The sequence below is a fragment of the Drosophila tropicalis genome, unplaced genomic scaffold (genome assembly GCF_018151085.1).
Source record: "Drosophila tropicalis isolate 14030-0801.00 unplaced genomic scaffold, ASM1815108v1 contig_130, whole genome shotgun sequence".
NCBI classification, from domain to species: domain Eukaryota; kingdom Metazoa; phylum Arthropoda; class Insecta; order Diptera; family Drosophilidae; genus Drosophila; species Drosophila tropicalis.
The window spans coordinates 359,021-384,956 of NW_027172573.1; the positions used below are offsets into that span (position 1 = coordinate 359,021).

Sequence of the window (25,936 nt, forward strand, 5' to 3'; positions counted from 1 at the left end):
TCTGTTTCATTAATATTGATTCAGAATTACGGTCTATATCCTTGCCGCCAGTTCAAAAAAAAGTGGTTTTGAAAAAAACGAGTTCCAAGCTTGAACTTTGCCCTACATGAAGAGAACATTGCCTCACCAAAAACGACGGTATTTTTAATCTTTTCAGCTAAAAGAAATATAGTTTTATCAAAAATTCTAGGTGTATATATCCCGTTAAATCTTTTTGCAAATACCAGTATATCAGTATATCAGTCCTTGGCCATAATATTTTGAGATGACCCAAACTCTTTCTTCCTAACTCAATTCAATCCTTATTCCCCATACCTTTTTACATGCATTACGCGATTGGCACGCATACACACACAGTTTATGTAGAGTTGCATATCCGTGCTGGTGGCAGCGCCGCCAAATGGACATGGCTGTAGCGAATCAGCTCATGCGGGTCAACAATAGATATACGTCTCCTTTTCTGGGTAACAAACATCTGCCCAATTTTATAATACCCTCTGCAAGGGTATAAAAACAGCTAAATTTTCAGTTTATTACAAATATAATATTCTATTCGATGGCAAACTTATTTGTATTAAGGAAAATATGTTAATTACATTGCATTCGAAAGGTTAATAACCCCTCTTTCCTCTTTTCCTGCCGTTTACATACTTTAAGGAGCCAAGTATCCATATTTTAAAGCCCAGGGTTTATACAATGTCGTATCAGATATTAGGGGCTGAATGTTATATTTCAAGGATTCGCCAAACATACTTTTAGAGACGCTTATATTCTAAGATTTAGAGATCTGGCTATATCGACTTATCCCTTAATGTTGATTAAGAATAGGCGTATCTATTATTTAGGGGGACGGAAACGGTTCCTTCCAACGACTTTAATCTACCATTTCATTGCTACTTTAAAGCAAAATATATACATATATATTTCACCAATTTGGCTTGAGCACGTACAGAACGAAGTTGATTAGTTTATCCTTAAAACTTGCTAATGTTTATCTGCAAAACATTTTTTCGAAATTAATAACAGGGAGGGGTAAATTTCCAGACCTTCCCCAAAAAATGAGCAGTCCTGTTAAATGTCGATTTCGCCGCGATAGAGGGAGCCACTGGGCACTCACGTTTTTATGGCATTCATTTATGGATATATGTCCCAAACAACACGAAACAACTTTATGGTAACACTCTCTTATATTTATGGCAGTAAGTTGTCCCAAAAGAGACTGTTAGCTTTTTGGCGAGGGCAAAAGGGACGAAAGCATCTATCGATAAGGACAAATATCGATATTAGCGAAATGTGACCGCCCCCTCTGCGCCCGCCCACTCACTCATTGTTGCAAAAACAACAAAATTGGACCAAATGTTGGTTGTGTTTCTGTTGTGTTCCCTCAGTTGGCCGCGAGATATTGCCCAGGATTGGCTGTTGGCCAGGCCAACATGAAGAGCAAAGTGGGCCAAAAACGAATTAATCTATTTTACTGCGACAGTTAATTGCAAAATTGTTTTTGAAAGTGATCAAATTTGCCAATTCTATTGATAGGTAAATCAGCTAACCTAGTGTCGGAAAAATCCAACTATAACTTTTCTTTATCTATCGCTTTCTTCTCTGCCTCGTTCGCTCCCTCTCCCTCTCTCTCTGTCTATCCATCTCTATGTGTTTGTGTGAGTGCGTGCGTTTCTGTTTCCGCCAAGCTGCTCTACTTTCTCGGCACTTTCTCCTGCCTCATTTTACATTAGTTTTTTTTTTTTTTGTGTTGTGTGTGTTTTTGGTTACTTTTGATTACTTTGACTTTCATTTAAAATGAGCAAAACAAGGATAATAAAAAACCATTAAAAAGGCCCAAAGCCCTTTTCCTGGCATGTCCAAAAGACATTTGTCCAATAAAAGACAAACAACAAATAAATAAAATGTGCCATATCTCTGCCCAAAAGGAGGTCACTCGAAAGGAGTCGGGTGACCCCTTCGCACATCTTTATCTTCGCAGGTTGTTTGTCAATTCCTTTGGATTATTTAATTCGATTATTGGCCTTTAATTATGTCATTGCAAAAGTATCCTATATAGTCAGACTTCCACATCCACATGCCCATATGCCTAGGTACATATACACACATGTATAGGAAGGTGTCGCCATCGCCAGTGGAATGACCTCGCAGTAGGTTAATGAAAACGTGGCTGCTGCTCGGCCTGACCCCTTCTCTATTGTTGCAAGTTTTTTCTAATCCAACTAACCAACTAACTAGTGACTGAAACTATTTCCTGACTACATCACTAACTAGTGAGTGTAACTATTTCCTGACGACATAATTAATTGACATCAAAAACTTTTTCTAAAGTGTTCTAAGTTAGAACTTCTTTTCACAAAAAGGAGCACTTGGAATTGAAATCACTTCCACGAGCCACTACTGGCCCAGAAGAAGAGGATTTTATAGTTTAAAACCAACCTAATCCCCCTTTATTTATTTAAGCATCACTTACACATTCAGCTAAGTTGTGCATGAAGGGTTCTAGAAAATATATCTGGTGGGTATATTCTATCACACAATAGAAGTTTGAGAACTTATGCTAATTGACCGATCACTTCGAAAGTGTTCAGACCCTTTAGGATCTGGCCATGAAGTTGTTTACAACTGAAACTGACTAAGCTTTGGGGCTCTCTCTAAAGAGGATGTCAAATTCTCCTCTTATCTTAAAGTTAAAGACGGAAAGCTAAAGATTACATTTTGACTGATGCTAATATAAAATATTAAGACTTGTTGTTAAGTACCACCTTTTGCAATGTTTCTCTTCACTTAATCAAAGGAGTCAAAGATAAGGTTCAGACTAATTCCTAATACTGAATACATAATACTAAGACTACTAATTCAAAATCTGTCTCTAAAATTAACATCTTGCAAAAACAGAAGAGGTTTTTTTTTTTTTTTTTTGGTTTAAGATTTTGAAAGAGTCTCAGAATCAGATCCATGCTTAGTTTAACACAGAGTGGGAGACCTTTCGGATCCCATGATGTAGATAAGTATATTATTGAGCAGCCTGAGACGAGACGAGTCAATATACCCATGTTAACTGACTGTGCGAGTTAGCTTTACTCTCTTAATGTGAGATCCACTGAATTGAAAGCCCGACATTATCTTGTAGAAATAGTTTTTGGTCGGATCGGTCCACAATAATGAACCGCTACCATTGACTCAATCGATCGAAAAACAAATTTTTGAGATTTGGAAATTCATTAAATGAATCTCGAACAGATGTAGGGGTCCAGTCGGGACAGAGACCGAGGACAGCCAAATGGGTAAATCTTCTTTACACCATTGTCCTTGAAGGTTACATAAAACGGACAAAATTATTGAATCTGAAATAAGACCTTGTAGTTCCCAAAGGGCTTCTACTGAAGTACTATTTAATAAGGATTTATAGTCGTTCTCTTTAAGCAAGAAAGTTCTAGAGGCGTTTGACGAAACTATGTCAATTATTTAAGCAAAACTAACTAAACGGATCCGAGGCGCACATATGTATCTCTCGGATATGCCTCTCTCAAAACTGCTTCAACCCTTTCCCCTATCTTCCACTTGATTGTCGGCTGTTCGGTCTTTGAAGTGGCAGTGCTGTCATCTCTGGTTACAAAATTCAATTGAGAAAACTGTCAGCAAGTCAACAACTGAATACTAGGTGAGGGTGTTGATGTGGATGACTCAAAAACCAACGCACCTGAGCAACGAACCACACGAACGACACCGTTGACAAAGATGACTAACAATAAGACGAAGATGACGATGACGATGAAGATGAAAAACGATGGCATTGATGATGTAAGGCGATACCAGATGAAAGTAGAGACACTAGGCCATTCGGCTGTCCTCCCCACTTCACGCAAGACCCGCTTTTGGGAGGAGGGGGCCAGCTTCTTCTCACTCACACCGACACTCAGTGGGAAATGTTTCCTATGAAATCATTTGAGGAGCTTTTTTCAGCGCTTTTATTTTTGAGTAGTCCTTTTGCTTAACCGACAAATCAAACAAATATTTCTCTGAGAAAGTTCCTTCAATCTTACAGCCATGGATACAGGACCACTAGCCATGATGTTCACCAGCCTGGGGTTATTGCTGTTAGTGGTATTGATGTTTCTGCTCCTTGCCTGCCATTGTATGGGATCAGGACGAGCAGCCAGTTGGATGCGTATGCGTTCCAGCAAGGAGGAGGAGAAGATTGGACTGTCCAAGCATAAGCACAAGCTCTTCCATGCCAATGGTTATATGGCAAGTGTGAGTGGCGTGAGAGCATTGGGTATTTTCGTTTTCAATCTGTGAGTTTTGGTCTTTTTTGTGCCTTGCTTTATACAGATTCAAACTGGGTCCGAGTTCCTTTTGAGTACCAGTGGAAGCTTTAAGCGGTTCGATACCATTGATAAGGAGGACTATCATCAGCGTTCCCAGCAATTCTCAAATGGGGGGAATGGTTGTTTGCCACCCGAAACGAATACCACGACGACAACCCCATTATGGAATCTACCGCAGGCGGATGCGGCCATACCCCCGCAACCTTTGCGTCCTGCTCCTGCTCCGAATAGTGCTGGTCCTGGATCGAAAACTGTGACATTCTCCTTTAGCAATGAGATGCGCAGTGGTGGAGGAGAATTGCCTCAACCGTTGGAGGCACCACCATCAGCACCATTGCGTCTATCTACATCCGCCTCAATCATGCCAACGGGCACAGCCATACCCCGACCATTGGCCAAGAGGCAGGTCTCTTTGCAGCAGGTCATCGTTGGTCGGAAGTCAACGGAGGAGAATCCGGAGCAGCCCCAGCAGCCGGCGGATGAACGTCGTGTTCCGCCGATCTTAAAGCGCCGCAATTCCAGCACAAATCCATTTTTATGCGAGTCCTTGGACTCCACTAGCACACCCACTAATCCGAATCCAGCTGCTGCGGCCTCATCTCCATCACCACCTCAGCAGGACAATGGAAATCCTTTTGCGGAGACAACCAATTGTCAACCCACTAACCGCCTGTTCAAATTGTCTGGAGCCTGCCCCTCGAATCCCTTTACACGATTCAAGGGCCCGCATTTGCTGCAGAAAACTATCTCCGAGGATTACCTCTTCCGCAAGCTGGGTGCTGGGATCCATGCCAATGGCAACGCTGCTGTCAATGCCAACGGCAATGGCACATGGACGTTTGGTCGCTCTCTGCTCAGACAAGAATCGTCGATCAGTTTGGGACTGGGTCGACGCAATAGTTCACAGAGCTCACTGGATAGTGGTTCATTGGATGGTGGTTTAAATTTGGGACGCGGCATTTCCTGTGATTCCGTCAATTCCGACTCATCATTGTTTCTCGATCAGCTTGATCAGCCATATACACAAATAACCGGATCCCTCTGTGTGGGCCTTCAATATGATAAGTAAGTCTTTCTCTCTCACTTACTCGCTTTCTTTCTCTATTAATATTTAATTTTGTTAAGGTCAAGCCTAACCAATCAGGGTCTGGAGCTAACAGTCAGTGTCATAGAGGCCAAGGGTCTCATCTGTCCATTCAGCGTGGACTCATTGGACACGTTCGTGCGCATTTATTTGGTGCCCGATCATCCAGGTGCCATGCAGACAAAGGTGAGCAGTTAAAGGCGAATCCAAAGATTTGAATCAATCCATTCATTCGGTTACAGGTAGTGAATGCCTCCCTCACACCCGCTTACAATGAGAGCTTCAACTTCTGGCTGCATAAAAAGCAGATGAGACATTCTCTGTGGTTTCATCTCTATCACAATGGACCTGCCCACACGCTGATCGGTGAGGCGGAGATGGAAATCGGAGAGATACCCAAACCCATAACCACATGGATACCACTGTCCGACTCAAGGAAATGCAACGCCCGCTGGGGTGAGCTTATGTTCTCGCTGAGCTATCTGCCCACAGCAGAACGTCTCACCATTGTTGTGGTCAAGGGTCGCAATTTAAAAATGGAACTGGACACGGACTCCGATTCGGATGACACCAGACTGGTGCAGCATATTTTTGTAAAGGTACGTATGGCCCCCCGCAAGCCCCATTGCCCCCAAATGGAAAGAAACTTGTTCATTTTGCCTTTCAGGTCTATTTGATGAACAACGATAAGAAGGTTCTGAAGAAGCGGACTTCATTGAAGCGCAAGGATCGCTGTCCCATTTTCAATGAGTCGATGATATTCAGTGTGCCGCCTCATAGTCTGACCACAGTGCAATTGCGTCTCACCGTGTTTGGTGTGACTGAGAATGGGATATTGCCGCTGGGCCATGTCATTGCCGGCAGCTGCGCTGTTGGCAAGGGTCTGCGGCACTGGCATCAGATGTTGTCTTCGTTGCGCAAACCGGTGGCCATGTGGCACGTCCTGAGGCGTGCCATCAATCAGCCAATTTTCACAGGCGGAGCCGAGGCTGTAGTGGCCGCTATGCAATCCACCCTAGAGAGGGCAAGTGCCAAGAGGAACAGCATTGTCTAGAACCCCGAGAGACTCTATTTGTCGGCGGATCAGAGGAAGGTCTGTGGATCTCATTGACAGCAATTTCACACTATACTCATTGAGGCGTTTAATTTTGGCTAAACCCTTTCTTCCCTTCCCCCTTTATGTCAAAGAGTTTCCCGAAAAAAACCCAAGTCAACCGAACTATTTTCGTCATTGAAAAAGAACGAAAAACCCTCGTCAACATCCTTAGTTGATCAACATGCTAAGGTCTTCCGATTCACCAAAACTCCAACATCCAAATCCACTGATTATCGTTTACTTAAGCATCTCACAGGAGTCTAGGATAGTTTGAGTAATCTAAAACAAAAACCCAAAGAAATCGAATTGCATTTTATATGAAACCCTCTAAATTGCATTTACTATGGCTAAAATGAAAAACTTTTATTACTTTTCTACTCTTTCTCCTAAAAACTCACATGATGGGAAAATTCTATACTAAGCCAATATATATTAACAGACATATGTATATGCGGTATAGGATATATAGTTATATATGATATACATATAAGCACATGTAATAGCCCGCACCGCACCAAAAAGGACAAATCGTGAGCCTGTTTAATTAGTTATTTATTGAGATATTTCTACTACTAGACAAATTACACAAGTGTATCTGCATATAGTCATACATACATATATAAAGCACTTGGGAAATCCAAAAGAAACCGAATATTACAGTATTATTATGTATGGCAATCGAAATGGGACAACGAAACCTGACGAAATTTGTTCTTCTCATTATTTTAGAGATAGGAAAGCATTAGATGTAAATTCTTTGGTTATCGCTTGATTTACTTTTCGTATATGTATATTATATATTTTTAGATAGGATTAATCAATCCATGTGTTTTCTGGCAATCATCGAAAAGTTGTTGTACATTTTATTTTATCAATTGTTATCAGATTTATGAGAGAAATTGTGATAAGTAGAATTCAAATTGTGTCTAAATGAACCAATGGAAAAGTATTCATCTACATAAAACATCATCTAAATATAAATAGTTACTTGTGGTTGAGATCGGCAAGTCGATCCATATATATATATATATATATATATACATAACTTTGCAGAATTCCTTGAATATTCTCTAGAAATAACTCCCAGAAGTCCGAGAAATCGAAGAGTCCAATGAAAGTTTATTACGCCAATTTTCTGCAAGGTTATAGCAAATAGGATAAATTTTTTGTATAGTAAACATATATACATACATATACTAAAAAAAATATCTGCGTTAACAGTTGCATTTAGATTTAGTTGTTATATTATACATACTTACATGCATATTATATATGAGCGTTTCTTACTAAATGAAGATTGTGTTTCGATTTATATTTTTTACAGTAAAACGACAATAAATTTTCATGATAATTCAAATGTAAACAAAACAATAATCAAAACGAAAGGAAAAACCAAGAAAGATATTAAAGGGCATTTCGCCAGGATATTATTTCACCAATGTTCATCAAGTCCACCCTTGCCCTTCTACCCTAACACTTCGAACTATTTGTAGAATCAACTAAAAGTTTGTATGTATGTACTTATTATCCACCATAAATTAGGGCTTTGCATGAATCCAGAATCTATCAAAATTATTCAGCTTTTCTTTTCGGGAAATGTGCATTTCCTCAATGATAGGTTGAAAGTTTTTTCAAATCGGTTACAAAAACTTTCCAAATATTCGCAACTATTGCCCAGGGCCTATGTCCTACACAATCCTGCACAATCCAAAACTAACTAATAGCACACACGCTTATCTATACACATACATATATACATACATATATATGTACATACGTCTATACCTAATCACATTCAATTGACCAACCAAATCAAACAGAACCTGGCACATTTGTAGCGAAATTTAAAACCAAACGAAAGCTTTAACATGTCCCCTATTTATTATTAGATTATCTAAACAATGCAAACTAAGTATATAAAACTTGATCATTTCTATGAAAAATACAAAGAAGGCATTTAAGGAAACCCAGTAATAAATTTAAATAATCAACATATTTACTCATACAGCCAAACATGAAAATCGAAAACCCAAAACAGAAAGAATACAAAAGTAACAACTTAATAACTTGTTTGTTTAAAGACATATTAATATAAATAGTTAAAAGTCGTGTTAAATTTGTATAAATTATACATATATATATATGTGTATATATATTAAATATATATCTACAAATTGTTATACAAATAAATGCAAATATACATACATAATCGAGAAAACGAGAAATCTCTTTTGAAAATCTGTTAAAATTCAAAAACACAAAAATTGTTTCTTTTTTTGCTAACTGCAAGAGGACTAGAAATATTGATGTTGGTCACAACCAACAGGTTAGCTAATCTTCTTAGCAAAGTTCATTCTTTTATGCCGTCTTAGGAGCCTAGCGGAGAGTCTTTGTGTTGCGAGCCGGTAGCTATATAGCTTGTAGATTTGCCGACTCGATCCTCCACTATATGCAGGTTGAGATCTCGGCCACGCACATACCATGGGCAGTTTGTAGTTTGGCGTAATTTTGTTGTTTGATTTTGCAGCAATTCCCCAGATTCTAGACTCCATTTTTATACCCTTGCAGAGGATGTTATACAACTAGTCAGATCTTTGGTAATGCCGAGAAAGAGGCAAGCAAATGAATTATAATGCATTATACCTATTGTATAATGGTCTAAACAATGACAAAACATATATACCCTTGAAGATTTTCCATTACTCTTTCCTTACCTACAGGCGTCAGAGTGGAAAAACTTTTTATCCAAAAAGTCAAAATTCCGCCAAAAACTTAGGCTGAATTAATGGGGCGAATAGGGAGAGCCAATTTATCGTATGTTTATATGGCATCTATATAATAAGTAAAGGTATCCGACTTTGATAAAAAGAGATCTAATGATTATTACATCTGCAAGTTAATTAACTAGTTTGGAGACAATCGAAAATAAAGTTTTCTGATCAAAATTATTTATCGACCCATTGTATCCATGAAAGCTATATGATAAAGTCATCCGATCTTGATGATGCCTCAAATGTAACAAAGTTATTAATAAAAGTTTGTTACCTGGACTCGAATCCTTTCTTTCGATTTAGATCTTTTAAGAATTGTGAATAAGATTCTGAAGTTGTTTTCCTTATTGCATTGTTAGAATTCAAAGTCCTTTAGAATCACCAATATGTATCTCTGCATTCGGCTTGGCACTTCTTTTAAATTTAATCATTATATTAAAACAATTACAATTTTGGGACTTTCGCAAAAATACAGACTCAAATCTTTTTAAAATTTTGAAGTTACCTAGGAAAGAATTTAAAAAAATTAATTTTAGTAGGCGGCATTGAAAATGTTGTTCCCTAATAAAGCCAAGATCTTCGATCTCGATAGAAATCTTCATTTGTTAAACAAAAGAAAAGAATCAGCACTTTAATTATTCCAAATTCAGTTTTCTTCCCGATTTTGGTCAAAATTAGCTTAAAAGGAATTTGGTTAATTGGATTGAAAGAATTGAAAAATTAGACTCACAGTAATCCTTTTTAATTATTTAATAAAACTCATTAATTAAAAACATTTTTCATAACGAAACAAATAGTTAATAATAATAATTTTTACATACTTTTCGAAATCTTTTTAGCTTTATAGTCCTTTTAAAACTAAATTAAATCAAAATCATTTATAATCGATGTTTTCGTTATAATATATTTAACTTATAATGTTTACGGATCCTGCTCTAAATCTTTCACTAAACACTTTTAACTGCGACCCGATTGTCGATATTAAAAAGCAATTAATATTTCTCATACCCATCTCAATGAACAATTTATTTACGTAGTATTTACGTAAGTACCTATGTGTGTATATCTTTGGTAAGTGCAGTTTGTCTAAACACAAATGCTCATCGAGAGATACAAACACCAAAAAGATACATATGTATCTTGTGCGGTTTCCAATTCAAAAACGAAACGACAACGAAAAAGAAACCGAAAATGATCTCCGCTGGCTGATGATGTGTCCCAGCTGTGTTGCCATTGGATCATCTAAATTTAGCATCAGCGATTAGCAGCCAATGGCAGAAGGAGAAGCGATCGGAGCACGGACCAGACTACTTGACGACATTGCAGACTGACTGTCTGCCAGGAGTGTCTGTGGCCGATGGATTCAGTTGTTAGTTGAACGAGCAAGTGCCAGGACATGAGTCACAAGTTGCAGTTACATTTGAAGGCCAAGGAGAAAGATCGCCGCCTGCTCCGCACACCGAAGTGTGCAAGATGTCGCAATCATGGGGTCATCTCCTGCGTCAAGGGACACAAGAAACTGTGCCGCTGGCGGGAATGTTGTTGCCCCAATTGCCAATTGGTTGTGGACCGTCAACGCGTTATGGCCGCCCAGGTGGCCCTTCGGCGCCAACAGACGATGGAGGCCCTGGAGGTAAGGGCCTCATCAACCAGCGAGGGAGAAGAATCTACGACATGTACCTCACCACCAGCAACGCCATTGATGACACCACAGCTAGCATCCTCATCCACGCGTCAGGTTCTGATCGCCCAGAAAAGGATTTACAAGCAGCGTTTAAGGAATTTGCAGCAATCCACATTGCATATCACAGCGGCCATGGAAGGTAAGTGTTAAGGCTAGAGCAAGGACATACGGTGCCAGACTGTCTGGCAGACACAGGCATCTTGTAACTGGAGATCCGCACAGGAAATGCCCAACAATAACAACAACAGCAGCAACAACAAATTGCTTAACTAAAGCCAAAAACAAAAAAAGAAAAGAAAAACCCAATTGAAATTTGAAATTGGATGCTAGTGGCAATTCGATACTTGAGCAAAAGGGAAAACTCTCTGGGCCAAGTAAAAGAAACAAAAACTGAAAAAGGAAAAAGAAGAAAAATATGTTACCATCTGGTTTCCAGATAATTTCAAGCAAACTGTTGTTGGTTTTTGGTGCCAGACTGTCTGTCTGACTGACTGACTAATTGACTTAACGAATTGCAGCAATTTGTTGTACTGTATCTGACAACGCCTCCATTCTTCTTCCACTTCTTCTTCATCTTCTTAGAGTACAAACAACGTTTTCCCTCCACATTCAGTTCCCCGCTGATGGAACGCCTGCGCAAGCGACGTGCATTCGCTGATCCGGAACTTAACTATGTCATGGAGGCGACATTGGGCGGCAGTCCGGCCTGTCATGCCCTATATGCCGCCGCTGCTGTGGGCTATCAAACAATGCCGCCGTTTACGCCCACACCCACAACCACGCCCATCTCCACACCCAACACACTTGACGTCAGTCGAACTCTGCCGGCGGCTTCAGCTACTGAGAAGAAACCCAAGCTGAGCTTCTCCATCGAGTCCATAATAGGCACGTAGCTGTTTCTCTCATCCTGCATCCTGTATTGGAAATTGTAAATAATCCTCAATTTTTTTAATAGAATTAGTCTTCATATGAAATAAAACGAATATAAGTTTTTAAATTTGATTTTGAATTAAATTTGATTATCTCAAACTGGCACTGGGCCCCTAGATAACGGTCTCTTAGGACAGTTAAAAAAAAAAATTAATTTAATAGTTACATTGGAAAGTATTAACCTTTATTGTATAATATTTTACATTTACAAAGAATAAAGTTTAGGTCTGGCCCACTGTGCACATTAATTCAGCAATCGTTATCGAAACAGGGCTGCCTAATTATTAATTTTGAAAAACCTATCGACTTGGCGCTCGAACAATAACAAAATTTTCGCATCCACCTGCACACACACAAGCAAACGTAGAAGGCGAGGCGCTCATAAAAACACAAACACATACAAATGTAAAGAAAAATTTATACACATACATACGTACATACATATGTATGCTTTTATATGGCAGATAAGTTTATTAATAAATTTTCAGTTATGTACTATTTTTAATATATATGTATGTATAATAAATATTATGTATGTATCGATGTGTGTGTCTGTGTGTATAGGTACGTATTTATGTACATACATAGCAATACTGTTTGATTCTTGCTCTCCCGCAGCACACTAAATTCAATCAAAACAAACGGCAGCGAACAGGCGTCGCAACCACATCCACATCCACCACGTTATCGTTACGTTAGATAATCGGAGCCGGAGCGCAGCCACCCCCCGCGGACACCCCTTTGTATCGTCAAGGTGAGTTTGTTGCACATGCAGAAACGAAAAAATCGATTGTCAAATTGGAGGCTATTCTGCTTGGCCCAAGGAACGAAGGTACAATTAAGCAGTTAAATCGTTTTCCCACGCCAACAGACAACCCCTATCCATCCAACGGGCCACTTCACCAAAATTGAATGTGTTTTTTTTTTCGGTTCTGTGTTAAATTGCCATAAATAATATTGTGTGTGATTTTTGTTGATTGTTTTGCGTGCCGTCTATAATTCAATTGCGTGAGGTGCAAAAAAAAAAAGAAACAAAATAATAACCATGACAATTACAACAACAAAAAGGCCGCAAATTGTTGCCGAGCTTTCTGTGTGTGTGAGTGTGTGTTTGTATGGGTACGTGTATCGGTGCGAGTGAAAAAGTGAGACCTAGCAGCTGTTTAGTCAGCCAATTAGTCCCCCCCCTCGAAATATTTTATGAAAGTGCTTCACTTTTTTTTTTTTGTGCATATTTCGGCTGTTGGATTTAATTTAATTTCCATTTAGATTTGTTTCGTTTTAATTAAGTATACACCTTATCGGTTCCACTATCTTATCTATTAAATTTGAATACGTTACATACGGTTATATGTATGGGAGATATATGTGGGATATATGAAAGGGTGCTTATCCAAGTTGATTCAGAGCCAGTATTAAAGTCCAACTGAAGTGTTGCATAAGAATTGACCTCCAACCTAAATTGAAGTTTGATTTCTGTACACAAGTGTGTGTAACACATGGACACTGAGTCGAAGGTTCAACAACCTTTTACTCTATCGTGTCCAAAATCCGTGTTCAATATGTTTGCAATGAAACCCGGGGCTAAGTGCATGTTTAAACTCAAAATCTTTATTATATTGCCATTGCAAACTATATACATACATACATATGTATTTCACCTTTTTAAGGATGGGTTACTATGCAGTAGAATTGCTACGTCTTGGAAAAACGTTCCTATTGTTTCGATATTAGATGCAGAGTATATACATAAGTATCTGAATATACCCTGATCATAGCTTCTCTGCGCTGTATATTGTGATAACTAGTTCTTAGTCCTATCTCAGCTTCTATCATACGATTCATAGTATTTATCCAATTGATACTCAAAAGATTTCTTTCTGTGTACTCGAGATGTTTGTTCAGAATTTTAACATCTTCCAAATGGCAACCGGTTTCAAATGCGACACAGCGAAATGTTACCAAAAACCCAAATGACACATTTGTAGATATATATCTGCATACATACATACATATGTCATATGTACATACTATATCTGCTGGTATTGGGTCCATGGGGTCCAAGAAAATAGCATTTTAAATAAACGTTCTGTCTGATTGACGCTTCAGTTTTGGGTATTCTTGTGATTGTCAGGTTATTGTTCTTTTGTTCTAGCGTTAGACAAATTGCTTGGTCTTGTCTCATTACGTAATTGCCGGATTCAAAGTACAAAATCAAACATACATATGTACATACATATGTGTGTATGGATTTTATATATGATTATATATGTACATAAATCGGAATGGATGCCATAAGCCGAGTCTAGAAACTGTAGAAGACGTCACTGATAAGGAAATTAGCTCAAAGTCAAAAGTACATAGCACTGATAGTCCACAACTAAATAATGAAAAAACATACATATGTATGTATGTCTAGTAGCAGTATTAATTTATATATCGCATAATCCCTTAGTTAACAACAAAGAAAAAAAGTCACTGTATATAAGAAACTAGAAAAACAAATTCCTAACAATTAGATATGCATCCTAAAGTTAGATAAAACCATGTCAAAATCCAGAACAACAAAATTTTAGAAAACGAAAATTTATCTTTTTTTAATTAAGAAAAAGAAAAGAAAATTTCCTCCAATTAGATATGCAATTAGCCCTTATTAAATACCCTTATATGGTCTTCCATGCTAATTTCCATATCAATCAAATTTCAAAACAAAAAAAAAAAAATAAAAAATTAAAGAACTAGGAAAAAAATGTTTAGCAATTAACTATGCAATTAGTCTTAATTAGATATCCTTATGTTAGATAATATGTTCAATTTCACTAAATTTTTTTTTATATTTAAGAAATAGGAACAAAAATTATATATGCAACTAATTATATTATATTCTAATATTAGATAAAACCATGTCAAAATCCAAAACAATAAAAATCTTTTTGAAAATATTAGAGAAGATAATAGAATTTTTATATAGTACATTTTAAGTGGTATACAAATTGGTTTAAAGATTTCTCTTAGAAAGTAGTAGTATACTGTAACCAGTTTACCCTGTAAAAATCAGATTTTCATGAAATAATTTTTGTAATATTTTGATTCCACAATATATCGATACATCATCAATGCCTCATCACTAATTATAATCAGCTGTTTTTCCGTTTTTCAAGCGCGCCAATTGAAACTGTTAAATGTGTAAGCTGTTAACTCCTGGTTAAACTAGTTTTTACTTGTCGTTTCTTTTTTTATTGTGATCGTTTTCGGCATTCTCAATAAGTTTTACTAATTTGTAGTATAAGGTGGGGGAATAGCATAGTAACAAATATCAACTTCCATAAATTATTAATGACAACCATATAGGCTACCAATTTCAAACTTTTACCACTGATAACAGCGCCGGCCCACAACACACACACACAAACACATTTTTTAATCGTACATACATACATACATACGTATACACTCACATTTGAATGTGCCGACTCTCTTATACTATCCTTGTCCTTTTCTTCTTACAGTGTTAACGATTAGGACACGGAAGGACAGACAGCCTGCTGTTAAAGATGAGTCGTTTACTATTGAATAAACCCAGTGCCATACAGCGAGCCGCTGCCACAGTGTCTAGAACGTCAGCTGTCGTGTCAGTGCAACAACAAAAACAACAACCATGCAGAATAACGCCCAGCGTCGTAATACGCCGCTGGAAATCGTTTCTACATAACAATAACAGCGCCGTTCAAAAATCAGCTACAGCTACAGCAACAGCGTCGCTTTCACAGCGCAGTCAAGTCGAAACTTTGAACGCGCGTGGTAGCTATACTTCTCGGTTAGTATGTAGTGAAGGCTCCATCCCTTTCTACACCTCCATCTCCAATATACCCACACACACAGACCTCACTTTCACACTTGTCATCACTGGGGTCAGTTTCGGAAGCATTTTAAATATTTTAACATTAGCATAACATACAAGAGTTGGTGTTTAACAGTGTCTGATTCTTTTTTTTTGGTTTTACCTTTCCCCTTTTTTTCGATTCTCGCTCCTGCTTTTGTGGTCTGCTGCTGCTCTATTCCACACACAGTTCGTACACCAGCAAAAGCGACACAATGTCTTCAAAATGCCTGCAATTGGAGAACATCAATCCGAATTTTATCACCATGGAATATGCGGTTCGTGGTCCATTGGTGATACGAGCCGGTGAAATTGAAAAGGAACTAGAGAAGGTGAGTCTAACTTACTAAATTAGCTTAATCTCTCCCACTCTTTCATTAGACCACTAGATCGACATTTACTGTCCAAAGCAACCAAAATGTTTACATACTTATGTATGTATGCGTTCGTGCGTGCGTGCGTGCGTGCGTGTGTGTATGTATGTTTTAGGTTTTGCGCTTTGCCGCCCTTTTTAATTTCAATTTAATGGACCAGAACAGTGTCTCAAATCATTCACACTCCATCACTGTTATCTTTATTGAATTGAAGTTATGTGCTGTTCAGATCAAAATACAATAGTAACATGAAACAGTTTCGTTCAAAGTAGCTACTAAATCGAAAATAATATATATAATTTCATTAGGAAAAACATTTTTCCTAAAAGTTCTTTCATAAATACATACATACATACAAATATTTGTATTTGTGCATAGTTTTATAATCTCTAGCTCTGAGCTTATTAGAAATATTATCGAACTTTATCTCAATGTTTAATTGTATAATGGAAGTGATAAAAGTGAACTTTCAAAGTGGAACCACAAATTTCGATCACCTGATTATACATTATATACGATGAATGTACATACGAATACATTGATCCCCCTATGTATACATACATATGTGCATATATTTGTATATGTTTTGAAGTACGTGAAAATACATATACATATGTATGTGAATGATTTCGAGTACCATGGGCTGGCTGAACAAGTAATTTTTACAGATATCATGATCTAATTTGATTCTTATTAGTTTACTTTTCATTGTTTTTACTTTTTGTATTGGTATGTACATATATACATCCAGATGAACTCACCCATACATATGGAATTTCTAATTGGAAATGGAACATTTCGTGTTTTTCGCATTTTACTTATGATGGTTTGTCATGCCAAAGTTAATTTTTGTAAACAAACTACATGAAATTTCAATTCCACGATACGGTTTCTACTTGGTGGCAAACAGTTCACATTTAAGACAATACCAAATATTATATACATATATGTATATGTGTATGTATGTATATGGTAGCTCTTAATTAAGGTTAAGAATTTGATCATCTGCCTAGAAAAGTTCACTGAACGTATAAAAAATGAGTAAATGACATTGGCCTTCAACTCTGCCCAACATGGTCACCCCTAGTAGGCCCACTTATATAAACAACTTGAGGCGATGCTGTTATCCTGTTATCAGTGAAAGTCCCTAAACTCGTAGCAAACATGCGCAAACATTCTCTCTCTCTCTAGCTCTGTTACCTCTCTTTGTATTTTTCTTTGTTTTACTCTTCAAAAACAAACACAATAAATTTATACTACGTATGTACATACATATGTATGTACATATGAATTTACTTTTATATGGTCAATATATGTACATACATGAGTACATACATATGTATGACTTTACACATTTTGCATTGGTTTTATTGTTGTTGACAGCGGCAGCAGCATGTCAACGTTTCATTCCTCTCAGTCGCCTTCTTCTCTCCTCGTCGTACTCCATTGATTTCCTTTTCACTCATCTGCGTTTTATCAAATGTGTTTATATACACACACACACACATATATATATACACACACACAAATGTATATAAAATGATAAAAACTGTTTTTTGGCTTTTGGCCAAATGATAAAGACAAAGACGTAGCTTGACTTCCCGTCTAGAAGAAGAAATTTTGCTTGGAAATAAATGGCGAAAAGGTATTTTCCACAATCGAGCCACAATATCCTTATAATTTAGAGGCACACTTAAGATCCTGCTTTTCCTCTTCAAGTCTTTTTTGTTTCTGTACCCTTCTGGTACGTCTATGTGGTTAAGATGTTCGGACTCGGAAGGAGAAAAAGAAGTTGAAGACTGAAATGGGTTGAACTTTATCTATCTGTGGAATTCAGTCATTTTGATTAGTTTTGTCGTATAAATACAAACAAAAATTTAATCTATTTCATGCAGTTCGCCAATTCCAAAGACTGTTTAATAGAAACAACAACAAAATGTCTTCAAGTTATACAAATTTTGTTCACATTTTATTAAGTACAATTTAGATGAAAACTTTCCTTTATAAAGACTTTTTTTATCTTTGCTTTAGTAGCTGGAACTAAATTGTTAAGTCCAAAACACTATATAGCTCAATTAATATTATCTAAAATTTCTTCTTAACCTTCTCATGACATTTACTGTTTAAAAACTCATATCGCATCTATAACTGCGCTATATACATACATACATACATGTACATATATAAATACATTCATATAATGTATACGTACATATATCAATTATATAGCCTCTCGTAATCGAAATCTTCACAACAAAAAAAAAAAAAAAAACGTGCAAACGTTCATCAAACACTTTTGTTTATACCCTTTCCAAACATAAAGTATATTAACTAAGTCCATTCAAATCAATTCTGAGCTTATTAAAGTCAACGAAACCTTGAGGATTCTTCTCATTCAAATAGAATGTCCTGCAGCTTTTAAGAAAGAAGGGTATACAAATGGTGATATACTAGAACTTTTAGCAACTGCCATACATTTATTTATTAGTTTTCTTTAACAAATTCAAGTGCAAATAAGTCGAATACTTTACGCAACACATACATATGTACGTACATTTATATGTATGTTATTCGATATGTATGAATGTTTTAGGTGGCAACTATATATATGTAGGTATAGTGTAGTTAGTACAGAGATACAATAATAACAATAGCAACTCTTATGAAATTTACCCTGTTAGAAGCACAATCTCCTCGACTCTCTCTCCCTCTTAACGTGTATTCTGTTTGTGGTAGGTGTGTTCTGGCAATTGGCATTGAAAGTACCTTTTATCAGTTCAGTATTAAGCGATAATTTAGACGCACCTTCGAGGGGAGACTCATTACTTTTCTGAATTCGTAATATAAGATCACGCCTTTTATTTTCATCTCTAGATAAACTACTCCAAAGATTAGAGAGTGAAGAGCAGAAGAAATCCACGAAATCGATCTAACGCGATTTTCAAATTCTTTGTTAGTTCTACTTTAAATTTGGCCAAAGTATACACGATTTATAGACACTATAGTCTAGAAATATACTATACCTCTTTTAATTACTAAAATTGAAAGTTTCGTTTCATTTACCATGAAGTACTTATAGTTTTTTAATGGCATGGATGTTTAGTTTTACCTATTTTTCCGTTTGTGAATGGCTTAAACAAAAATCAGTGTGGCAAGAAGGGCTAATTAGCTTCTCATAAATAAATAGGGAACACAAATTCGTCACAAACTTAGAAACACCAAACACCTTACCGAATAAATTCAAGAGGACAAATACACGTGAATGTATTCAAATTAATACACGTGACTAAAACAATATGGTTTATAAAATACCATGTAACAAAACTAATAAAGAAAACTGTGACAAAACGTATGTATTTAGGGACAACCAAAACGAGGCTAAAAACTAGACTGTCGCAACATAGATCCAAAATTCACCCCTCAAAATTTACTGCTGGAACCAAAACTACAGCTATTACTTCACTTGCAGTGTAGTATCAATTCGGTGCGTCAATTTGTTTGCAAGACATTTACTTCATATCTGACAATTAATGGAAAAAGTTGATGGCAATATACATACATGTGTATGTAGTTAAATCTCCATTAGCCGATGTATATTCTATTCCCATAATGACAAAGAACAAGCCATCATATGTTAACTTCATAAATGTATATGTACAAACATATGTATGTATGTATTTGTAATCGAAATTTCATAGTCCATTCTTTGATTGTTCCATACAAACAAACATTAGTTTAATCAAAGATTGTTGAGCCCTCGGTTGAGCTACTATTATAGTACAATATTAGAGATACTTGCAGACAGTTTTGTTTTGAAATCCTATACCCACATTTGTATGTATGTATGTATGCACATGTGTGTGTGTGTGTTACTAAATGTAGCCAGAATGCATGCATGCATGGTGTTTGTATATACAAATGTTCATAGTTTACAAGCTACCTCAATCGTGATTTGCTGTGAATTCTCTAATTATTCATATTAACGGGCATTGACGTCACTCTCCCCCGAACCCCAGCCCAAACCCCATCCACAAGTGATACACGAAGGGGAATGTAAGTGGATGTGAATTGCATGTCATGTGGCGGGTGCAAATGTTGTGAGTTTGTTTGTTTGAGAAAATTGTGTGTGTAAGTGTAGTATTTCCAGCTGAGCATTAGGGTGACCCAAAATTCTGGCCCCTATCGATTAACATCCACTGATATTATCAGATCCCGGAATGTCTTGCTGAGCGTGGAGATAAAATCACTCTCGCTTTTTCGTGGTGCCGATGTTTACGCTCTACTAGATTTTATTATATATATTAGTGCATTCGGAAAACGATAGTGATCCGACTTAAAAATTTGAATGTTATGTCAGTATAAAAGCGAAATAGCGACATTACATTCAGTTAATGAATTAATGATGAATCATTCACATATAATCAAAAATATCTGCTTGTTGAGCATTTTTCCAATGTTTCTTCTACATTTTACAAGGGTTCTTAAAGTTTCCCCTGCTCGAAATAAAGTTTTGAATAAATATCACTTTAGTTTTTGTTTGATACACCCTAATTGTGCATTGTGGATATTTGTTTTCATATTTCATGTCTAATTTAATTGGACAATGACTTGAAGTGTTTTAAGTGGGTGTACATATGTACACATGGACAAGTTGTATATGAGAAAGCAAACCAGACTTGTCGTTTCCTCTTTAGCGTTTCGTCTCATTGTTGCTTATCCTCTCACTTCGAATCAGCGATTTAGTAGTCAATTTTAACATTCCCAAGTGAGACCTGACACGATTTTCAATGTAAAATGAACAGGAGCTTAAGGTTTTGGTACTTTTTGACATTAACCTGTATTTGACTAATTGGCCCAAAAAATCAATAAGCCCTCCCAGGAAAGCTAGAAATAATGTATGCCATTAAAAAAATAATTGATTCCGAGAGTTATGTTTCTATATGCTATAATATCCTACCCAAAACTGGACCTTTTTTTGGTATTCCACTTTGAATTGGCAACTGTGTGGCAGTGAGTCATGTGATTTCCCCTCATGTAGCAGAACTAGTAATAAATTTATAATGAAAATGGCCGTTGTATTTAACATTCTTAACCAAACTTAGCTTGTATATATAATTACAGTACCCAACGAGCAATTGGTTCGCGTAATTTGAGACCAATTTACGTGTAATTTGATATCAATTTTGAATTGCTTTCAATGTAATTTGTTTAATGTATAATTTCAGGGCGTTAAGAAACCCTTCGACGAGGTGATTCGTGCCAACATTGGTGATTGTCATGCCATGGGACAGAAGCCGGTGACGTTTTTACGTCAGGTGAGTTAGTTGTAATTGGTGCCGCAGGAATCTATTTAAATTGCTAATTTCCCCTTCCTCAGCTGCTGGCATTAACCTTTGAGCCACGTCTGCTCGACTCGCCCGAATATCCGGAAGACGTAAAGCAACGGGCTCGTGCCATATTGGGTAATTGCCAGGGTCACTCGATGGGCTCCTACACCGATTCGGCTGGTCTTGAGGTGGTTCGTCGCCAAGTGACCGAGTATATTGAACGACGAGATGGAGGCATTCCAAGCGACTACTTGAATATCTATTTGACAGGCGGTGCTTCTCCAGGCATTAAGAGTATTTTGTCGCTTATCCAGTAAGATCTATATTTAATTGAACGAAACGACAACCCCAACATATCTTACTCTCTGCCTGTCTCTCTCCCTGTGTTTAGTGCTGATGTGGACGGCAAGCCACCAGGTGTTATGGTGCCCATCCCACAGTATCCATTGTACTCGGCCACTATTGCTGAATACGGAATGACTAAAGTAGACTATTACCTTGAGGAGGAGACCGGCTGGAGTCTTGGACGTAAGGAACTGCAACGTGCTTTTGATGAAGCCAAAAATACGTGCAATCCCCGAGCCTTGGTGGTTATAAATCCGGGCAACCCTACCGGCCAGGTCCTAACCCGCGATAATATTGTGGAAATCATCAAATTTGCCCATGACAACAAACTTATAATCCTCGCCGATGAGGTCTATCAGGACAATGTCTATGACAAGAACTCGAAATTCTATTCATTCAAGAGGGTAGCTTACGAATTGGGCGAACCCTATCGCAACCAGGAGCTGGTCAGCTTCCTCTCCACGTCGAAGGGCTATCTCGGCGAATGCGGCATTCGTGGTGGCTACATGGAGGTGCTGAACTTGTGCCCCAACGTTAAGGCGATGCTAACCAAATCGATAACAGCTGCTTTATGCAGCACAACCGCTGGCCAGGTGGCTGTTAGCGCTCTGGTTAATCCTCCCAAGCCGGGTGAACCATCTTATGAGCTATTCCAGAAGGAAAAGAATGCCACATTGTCTGCCCTGAAGGAGCGAGCGGAGCTGGTTTACAAGACTCTGAGCGGTTTCGAGGGTTATAAAGTGAATCCAGTGCAGGGTGCTATGTATGTGTTCCCTCAGGTTGAGATCCCACCCAAAGCCATTGAAGCGGCCAAAGCCAAGGGCCTGGCTCCCGATGTCTTTTACGCATTTGAGCTTTTGGAAACGAGTGGTTAGTGAAAGGGAAACATATATAAAGCACATTCATGTCATTTCTATATATCTTCAAAATCTTTTACAGGTATTTGCATTGTTCCGGGAAGCGGTTTTGGTCAAAGGGCTGGCACCTATCACTTCCGCAGCACCATATTGCCACAGACCGATAAGCTAAAACTGATGATGGAAAAATTCCGTGTATTCCACACCGAATTCATGAAGAAATACAAGTAGAAGAAGGATCATCCATCCCCCCTCCCACATAGAAGTCTTTGAAGCCTCTGCCTGTGTTAAATATGTCTGATTCCCCAATTAATTAATTTTATACCGTAAATAGATTGAGACTTGTTTTTGATTTTTGTTATAATTCCTATTTGCCGCGTTATTTATATATCAAATATATATTTACCTCCTATATATACATACATATATCTATCTATATACTATATTTATACGAGTTTGTTCTCAATTTTGATACATAATACCGCCAAACTCTTTTGTTTTTCGACTAAATTCATTTTGGGAGTCGGTAAAGTCCAGAAGATTAACTTTTTCACTTCGACTAGACACGATTCGGAAAACGAGAGAAGTGACAATAATTTTGTTAGCTTACGCGCACATACATACTGATATTGTTGTTTACAAAAGAATATTGCATTATTCCCAATTATCCGTGCATACATATTAAGCATAATTTGCATAATACTTTTGCATGTAATGGTATTTGTCATTCAAGTCATTAGAAATTGTTAAAAAAAAACTATTGAAATCCAAAATATATATTGTATTATTGTTGAACAGTAATTAAAAATTAAGAAATTGGTTTTATTGGCTTAATTCTGATCTTCTTTTTGATCTTTGAATGCAGAGTGATATTCCTTTTAGACGAACTTGTTCTGCATTTAAGTATCCTTGAGAATATTTGAAAAATTTATTTTAAATTAATAAAAATACTACTTGCATACTACAGGGATAAAGTTTATGATTTTATTGCCCATTACCAGGCGCAATCCGATGTATGTATTTCATTCCGATACACACTTTTGGAATAAATTACCATGACATTCATTGACATCATTTGAATTATTTTTCAATTTTCAAATTCTCATACATGCGATTTTGTATTTTTTTGGAGTCAGTGTTTGAAGGTTTCTTAAAGTCTTAAGATTAACACCTATGAGAAGCTAATACCCAGGAAGCAACAATTGTTCGAAGTATGAGACAGAAAAGGATACCTAAAGTAACTCTCAAATCAAAATCAAAATCACTAACCATTATTTAGAGAATTAAGAAAACTGAAAAATATTAAACTGTGCCACAGATGTATTAAACACATTAAGCGAGTAAAACCATCGATCATCCAGGCAAAGAATGCTTTGAACTATGCCCAGGGCCAGGCTCCTTGTGGACTATGAGCTAAAGCATTAACAAAATTTAGTTCAAGTACTTGAAATTTGGTCTATTATGGTGTAAAACGAAAATGAAATACCTCACACATTCCATTATGGTTACTTTCCGATTTACATTGAAGCAAAAACAAAGGTAAAATGCAGAATGTGTATGTGTATGCGTGTGTGTGTCTATCGCGTACGTTCCGTGCCGGAAAGTATCGAGCGTGGGATGGGATTACGGGTGAAATGTGTTAATTGACGCTTCATAACATTTGGACGTGAATAGCCAACAGCGTCGTCATCGATTGCACCAGGATCACCAGCGGCACCAGCATCTCCAGTTGGTGTTGCGGCATTGCGTTCAAAACTGGGCAACGGGGCCTTCTTCTCGTGGGCCAATTCAGTGAATTGCAACTTGCGTCTATGTTGGGGCGAAATCTTCTTGCAGTGACACATTTGGTGTATGTGCAAAGTCCGTTCTAGTTCGAATTTGCGATCACAAAATCTGCATTGATTGCCACAGGTCAGGGTCGTGTTGCTATCTTTTGAACGTTTTTTCGAAAAGCGTATTTTAAAATCGTCATCATGAGTGCGACGATGGGCAGCCAGTAGACTTTTAATGTTGAATTTGACACCACACAGATTGCAGTTGTACAGTGGCTGAGGAGTTGGAGCTGGTTCTTGCTCTTTGAATTGGCCATGCACATAAGAGCTCAGGGGTTTGCTGTTTAAACGACCACGACCATAAGTATTACCGCTTTTTGAACTAAAACGCCTTTCTTCCCTTTCGGCTTCCAGGATAATATCATGCATACGTCGAGCTACATTCGAATTAGTTGGTGTCAGATCAAGATCCTCAAAAGGATCTCGTGGAGTGAGGCCATTACGTCTTGGTGATTCTGTTCTAAGTACTAAAATTACACGCAAATACATTAGACTGATTAAAACTATGCTGTTTCTCCTTCTGTCCCTCACCATTATGTCCATCAGTTACTCGAGATAGCTTCTCCGTGGCATTCTGTGGAGGATATGCGGTTTGCCAGGACTTCTTTGCCGCCTGCTTTCCTTTATTGGCATATCCAGCTGCAGCATCAGCACCTGAGACTTTGCGACTCCTTTCTCTGTTTTGGGCGCCACCACCAACAGTTGCTAACGGTTCACCGGCACCACCACGTGGGCCACGTGGACGTACATTGCGCGCCGGACCGGCCATATGATTCGTTTCCGATAGATATATCAATTTAGGCTCCACAGCTCTGCGCGACTTTTTGACATCGTCTTCCACAGAGTTTTCACGTTGATTTTGCTGCATTTGGACAGTGATCCGGCCATTGTGACGTGTGTGTTGTGGCTGTGTACTACGTTTTGGTTTGCCATGCACCTGTCTTTGAGCCTGCTGTTTGATTCGACCGCCAAAATTCATTTCAAGTGTCTGCGTGTGATTTATTATATATGTATATATAAAAACTTGTTATTATTAGGATTACGATGTTGATGTTAGTTAAGTTGAAGCAAAACTAGACATCGATACGAACGAAGCTCGTAAACAGACTTTATCTGTTTGGAAGCAAAAGTCATGGCCCATGATGATGAATAATGAAACATTGATGTTTAACACAATTCGAACCATGTGAACGCCAAAAAGGTTGTAAGAGATTGATGTATTTTAAAAGACTGAAACAAATCTAAAGGATATTTTCCATAACCTAGCTGAATTCATGCCTGGGACTTCTAAAGAATTCAGGGGAGTTCAAAAATTCGCTTAAAGCCTAAATCTGCCTGCCCAGAAGTATGCTATACATTTCAACAAACAACAGCGAGTAATACTCCTAAGGCAGCGACTAATAGTCCTAAGGCACCGAGTAATAG

The 25,936-nt window shown here is 37.6% G+C and overlaps 4 protein-coding genes across 10 annotated transcripts; 3 read left to right on the forward strand and 1 right to left on the reverse strand.

Annotated features, from left to right (window-relative positions):
* The first annotated feature begins 1,402 nt into the window (after positions 1 to 1,402).
* Positions 1,403 to 7,020, forward strand: Syt12 (Synaptotagmin 12). Of its 3 annotated transcripts, none has more exons than XM_068295723.1 (6): positions 1,403 to 1,536; positions 4,049 to 4,257; positions 4,336 to 5,396; positions 5,457 to 5,601; positions 5,658 to 6,014; positions 6,083 to 7,020. In XM_068295723.1, exons 2-6 carry the CDS (start codon positions 4,051 to 4,053, stop codon positions 6,467 to 6,469), a joined length of 2,157 nt encoding a protein of 718 aa, XP_068151824.1. In that variant the 5' UTR covers positions 1,403 to 1,536; positions 4,049 to 4,050; the 3' UTR covers positions 6,470 to 7,020. The 3 variants fall into 3 exon arrangements, with proteins under 3 accessions (XP_068151824.1, XP_068151839.1, XP_068151832.1); XM_068295738.1 differs by having other exon boundaries at positions 4,049 to 4,251; XM_068295731.1 differs by lacking the exon at positions 1,403 to 1,536 and having other exon boundaries at positions 4,045 to 4,257.
* A 3,658-nt stretch (positions 7,021 to 10,678) lies between these two features.
* Positions 10,679 to 11,859, forward strand: dmrt11E (doublesex-Mab related 11E). Its single transcript, XM_068295288.1, has 2 exons — positions 10,679 to 11,105; positions 11,549 to 11,859. Exons 1-2 carry the CDS (start codon positions 10,679 to 10,681, stop codon positions 11,857 to 11,859), a joined length of 738 nt encoding a protein of 245 aa, XP_068151389.1.
* A 424-nt stretch (positions 11,860 to 12,283) lies between these two features.
* LOC137581441 (alanine aminotransferase 2-like) lies at positions 12,284 to 23,101 on the forward strand. Of its 5 annotated transcripts, none has more exons than XM_068295680.1 (8): positions 12,284 to 12,301; positions 12,515 to 12,650; positions 15,406 to 15,713; positions 15,967 to 16,108; positions 21,376 to 21,465; positions 21,528 to 21,790; positions 21,869 to 22,692; positions 22,762 to 23,101. In XM_068295680.1, exons 3-8 carry the CDS (start codon positions 15,451 to 15,453, stop codon positions 22,908 to 22,910), a joined length of 1,731 nt encoding a protein of 576 aa, XP_068151781.1. In that variant the 5' UTR covers positions 12,284 to 12,301; positions 12,515 to 12,650; positions 15,406 to 15,450; the 3' UTR covers positions 22,911 to 23,101. The 5 variants fall into 5 exon arrangements, with proteins under 5 accessions (XP_068151781.1, XP_068151772.1, XP_068151790.1 ...); XM_068295671.1 differs by lacking the exon at positions 12,284 to 12,301 and adding an exon at positions 12,369 to 12,460; XM_068295689.1 differs by lacking the exon at positions 12,284 to 12,301 and having other exon boundaries at positions 12,500 to 12,650.
* Positions 23,102 to 24,120: 1,019 nt separating this feature from the next.
* LOC137581497 (uncharacterized) lies at positions 24,121 to 25,623 on the reverse strand. Its single transcript, XM_068295762.1, has 2 exons — positions 25,043 to 25,623; positions 24,121 to 24,978 (listed from the first exon to the last, which is right to left on the reverse strand). Exons 1-2 carry the CDS (start codon positions 25,488 to 25,490, stop codon positions 24,257 to 24,259), a joined length of 1,170 nt encoding a protein of 389 aa, XP_068151863.1. The 5' UTR covers positions 25,491 to 25,623; the 3' UTR covers positions 24,121 to 24,256.
* Between the last annotated feature and the right edge of the window lie 313 nt (positions 25,624 to 25,936).

Coding starts and splice junctions, on each gene's coding strand:
- Syt12 (XM_068295723.1), top strand. CDS start 4,051: ATGGATACAGGACCACTAGCCATGATGTTCACCAGCCTGGGGTTATTG. Junction 4,258..4,335: donor CCAATGGTTATATGGCAAGT/GTGAGTGGCGTG, acceptor TGCTTTATACAG/ATTCAAACTGGGTCCGAGTT. Junction 6,015..6,082: donor TGCAGCATATTTTTGTAAAG/GTACGTATGGCC, acceptor TTTGCCTTTCAG/GTCTATTTGATGAACAACGA.
- dmrt11E (XM_068295288.1), top strand. CDS start 10,679: ATGAGTCACAAGTTGCAGTTACATTTGAAGGCCAAGGAGAAAGATCGC. Junction 11,106..11,548: donor TATCACAGCGGCCATGGAAG/GTAAGTGTTAAG, acceptor TCATCTTCTTAG/AGTACAAACAACGTTTTCCC.
- LOC137581441 (XM_068295680.1), top strand. CDS start 15,451: ATGAGTCGTTTACTATTGAATAAACCCAGTGCCATACAGCGAGCCGCT. Junction 21,466..21,527: donor CGGTGACGTTTTTACGTCAG/GTGAGTTAGTTG, acceptor CCCCTTCCTCAG/CTGCTGGCATTAACCTTTGA. Junction 21,791..21,868: donor AGTATTTTGTCGCTTATCCA/GTAAGATCTATA, acceptor CCCTGTGTTTAG/TGCTGATGTGGACGGCAAGC.
- LOC137581497 (XM_068295762.1), bottom strand. CDS start 25,490: ATGAATTTTGGCGGTCGAATCAAACAGCAGGCTCAAAGACAGGTGCAT. Junction 24,979..25,042: donor AGTAACTGATGGACATAATG/GTGAGGGACAGA, acceptor GTGTAATTTTAG/TACTTAGAACAGAATCACCA.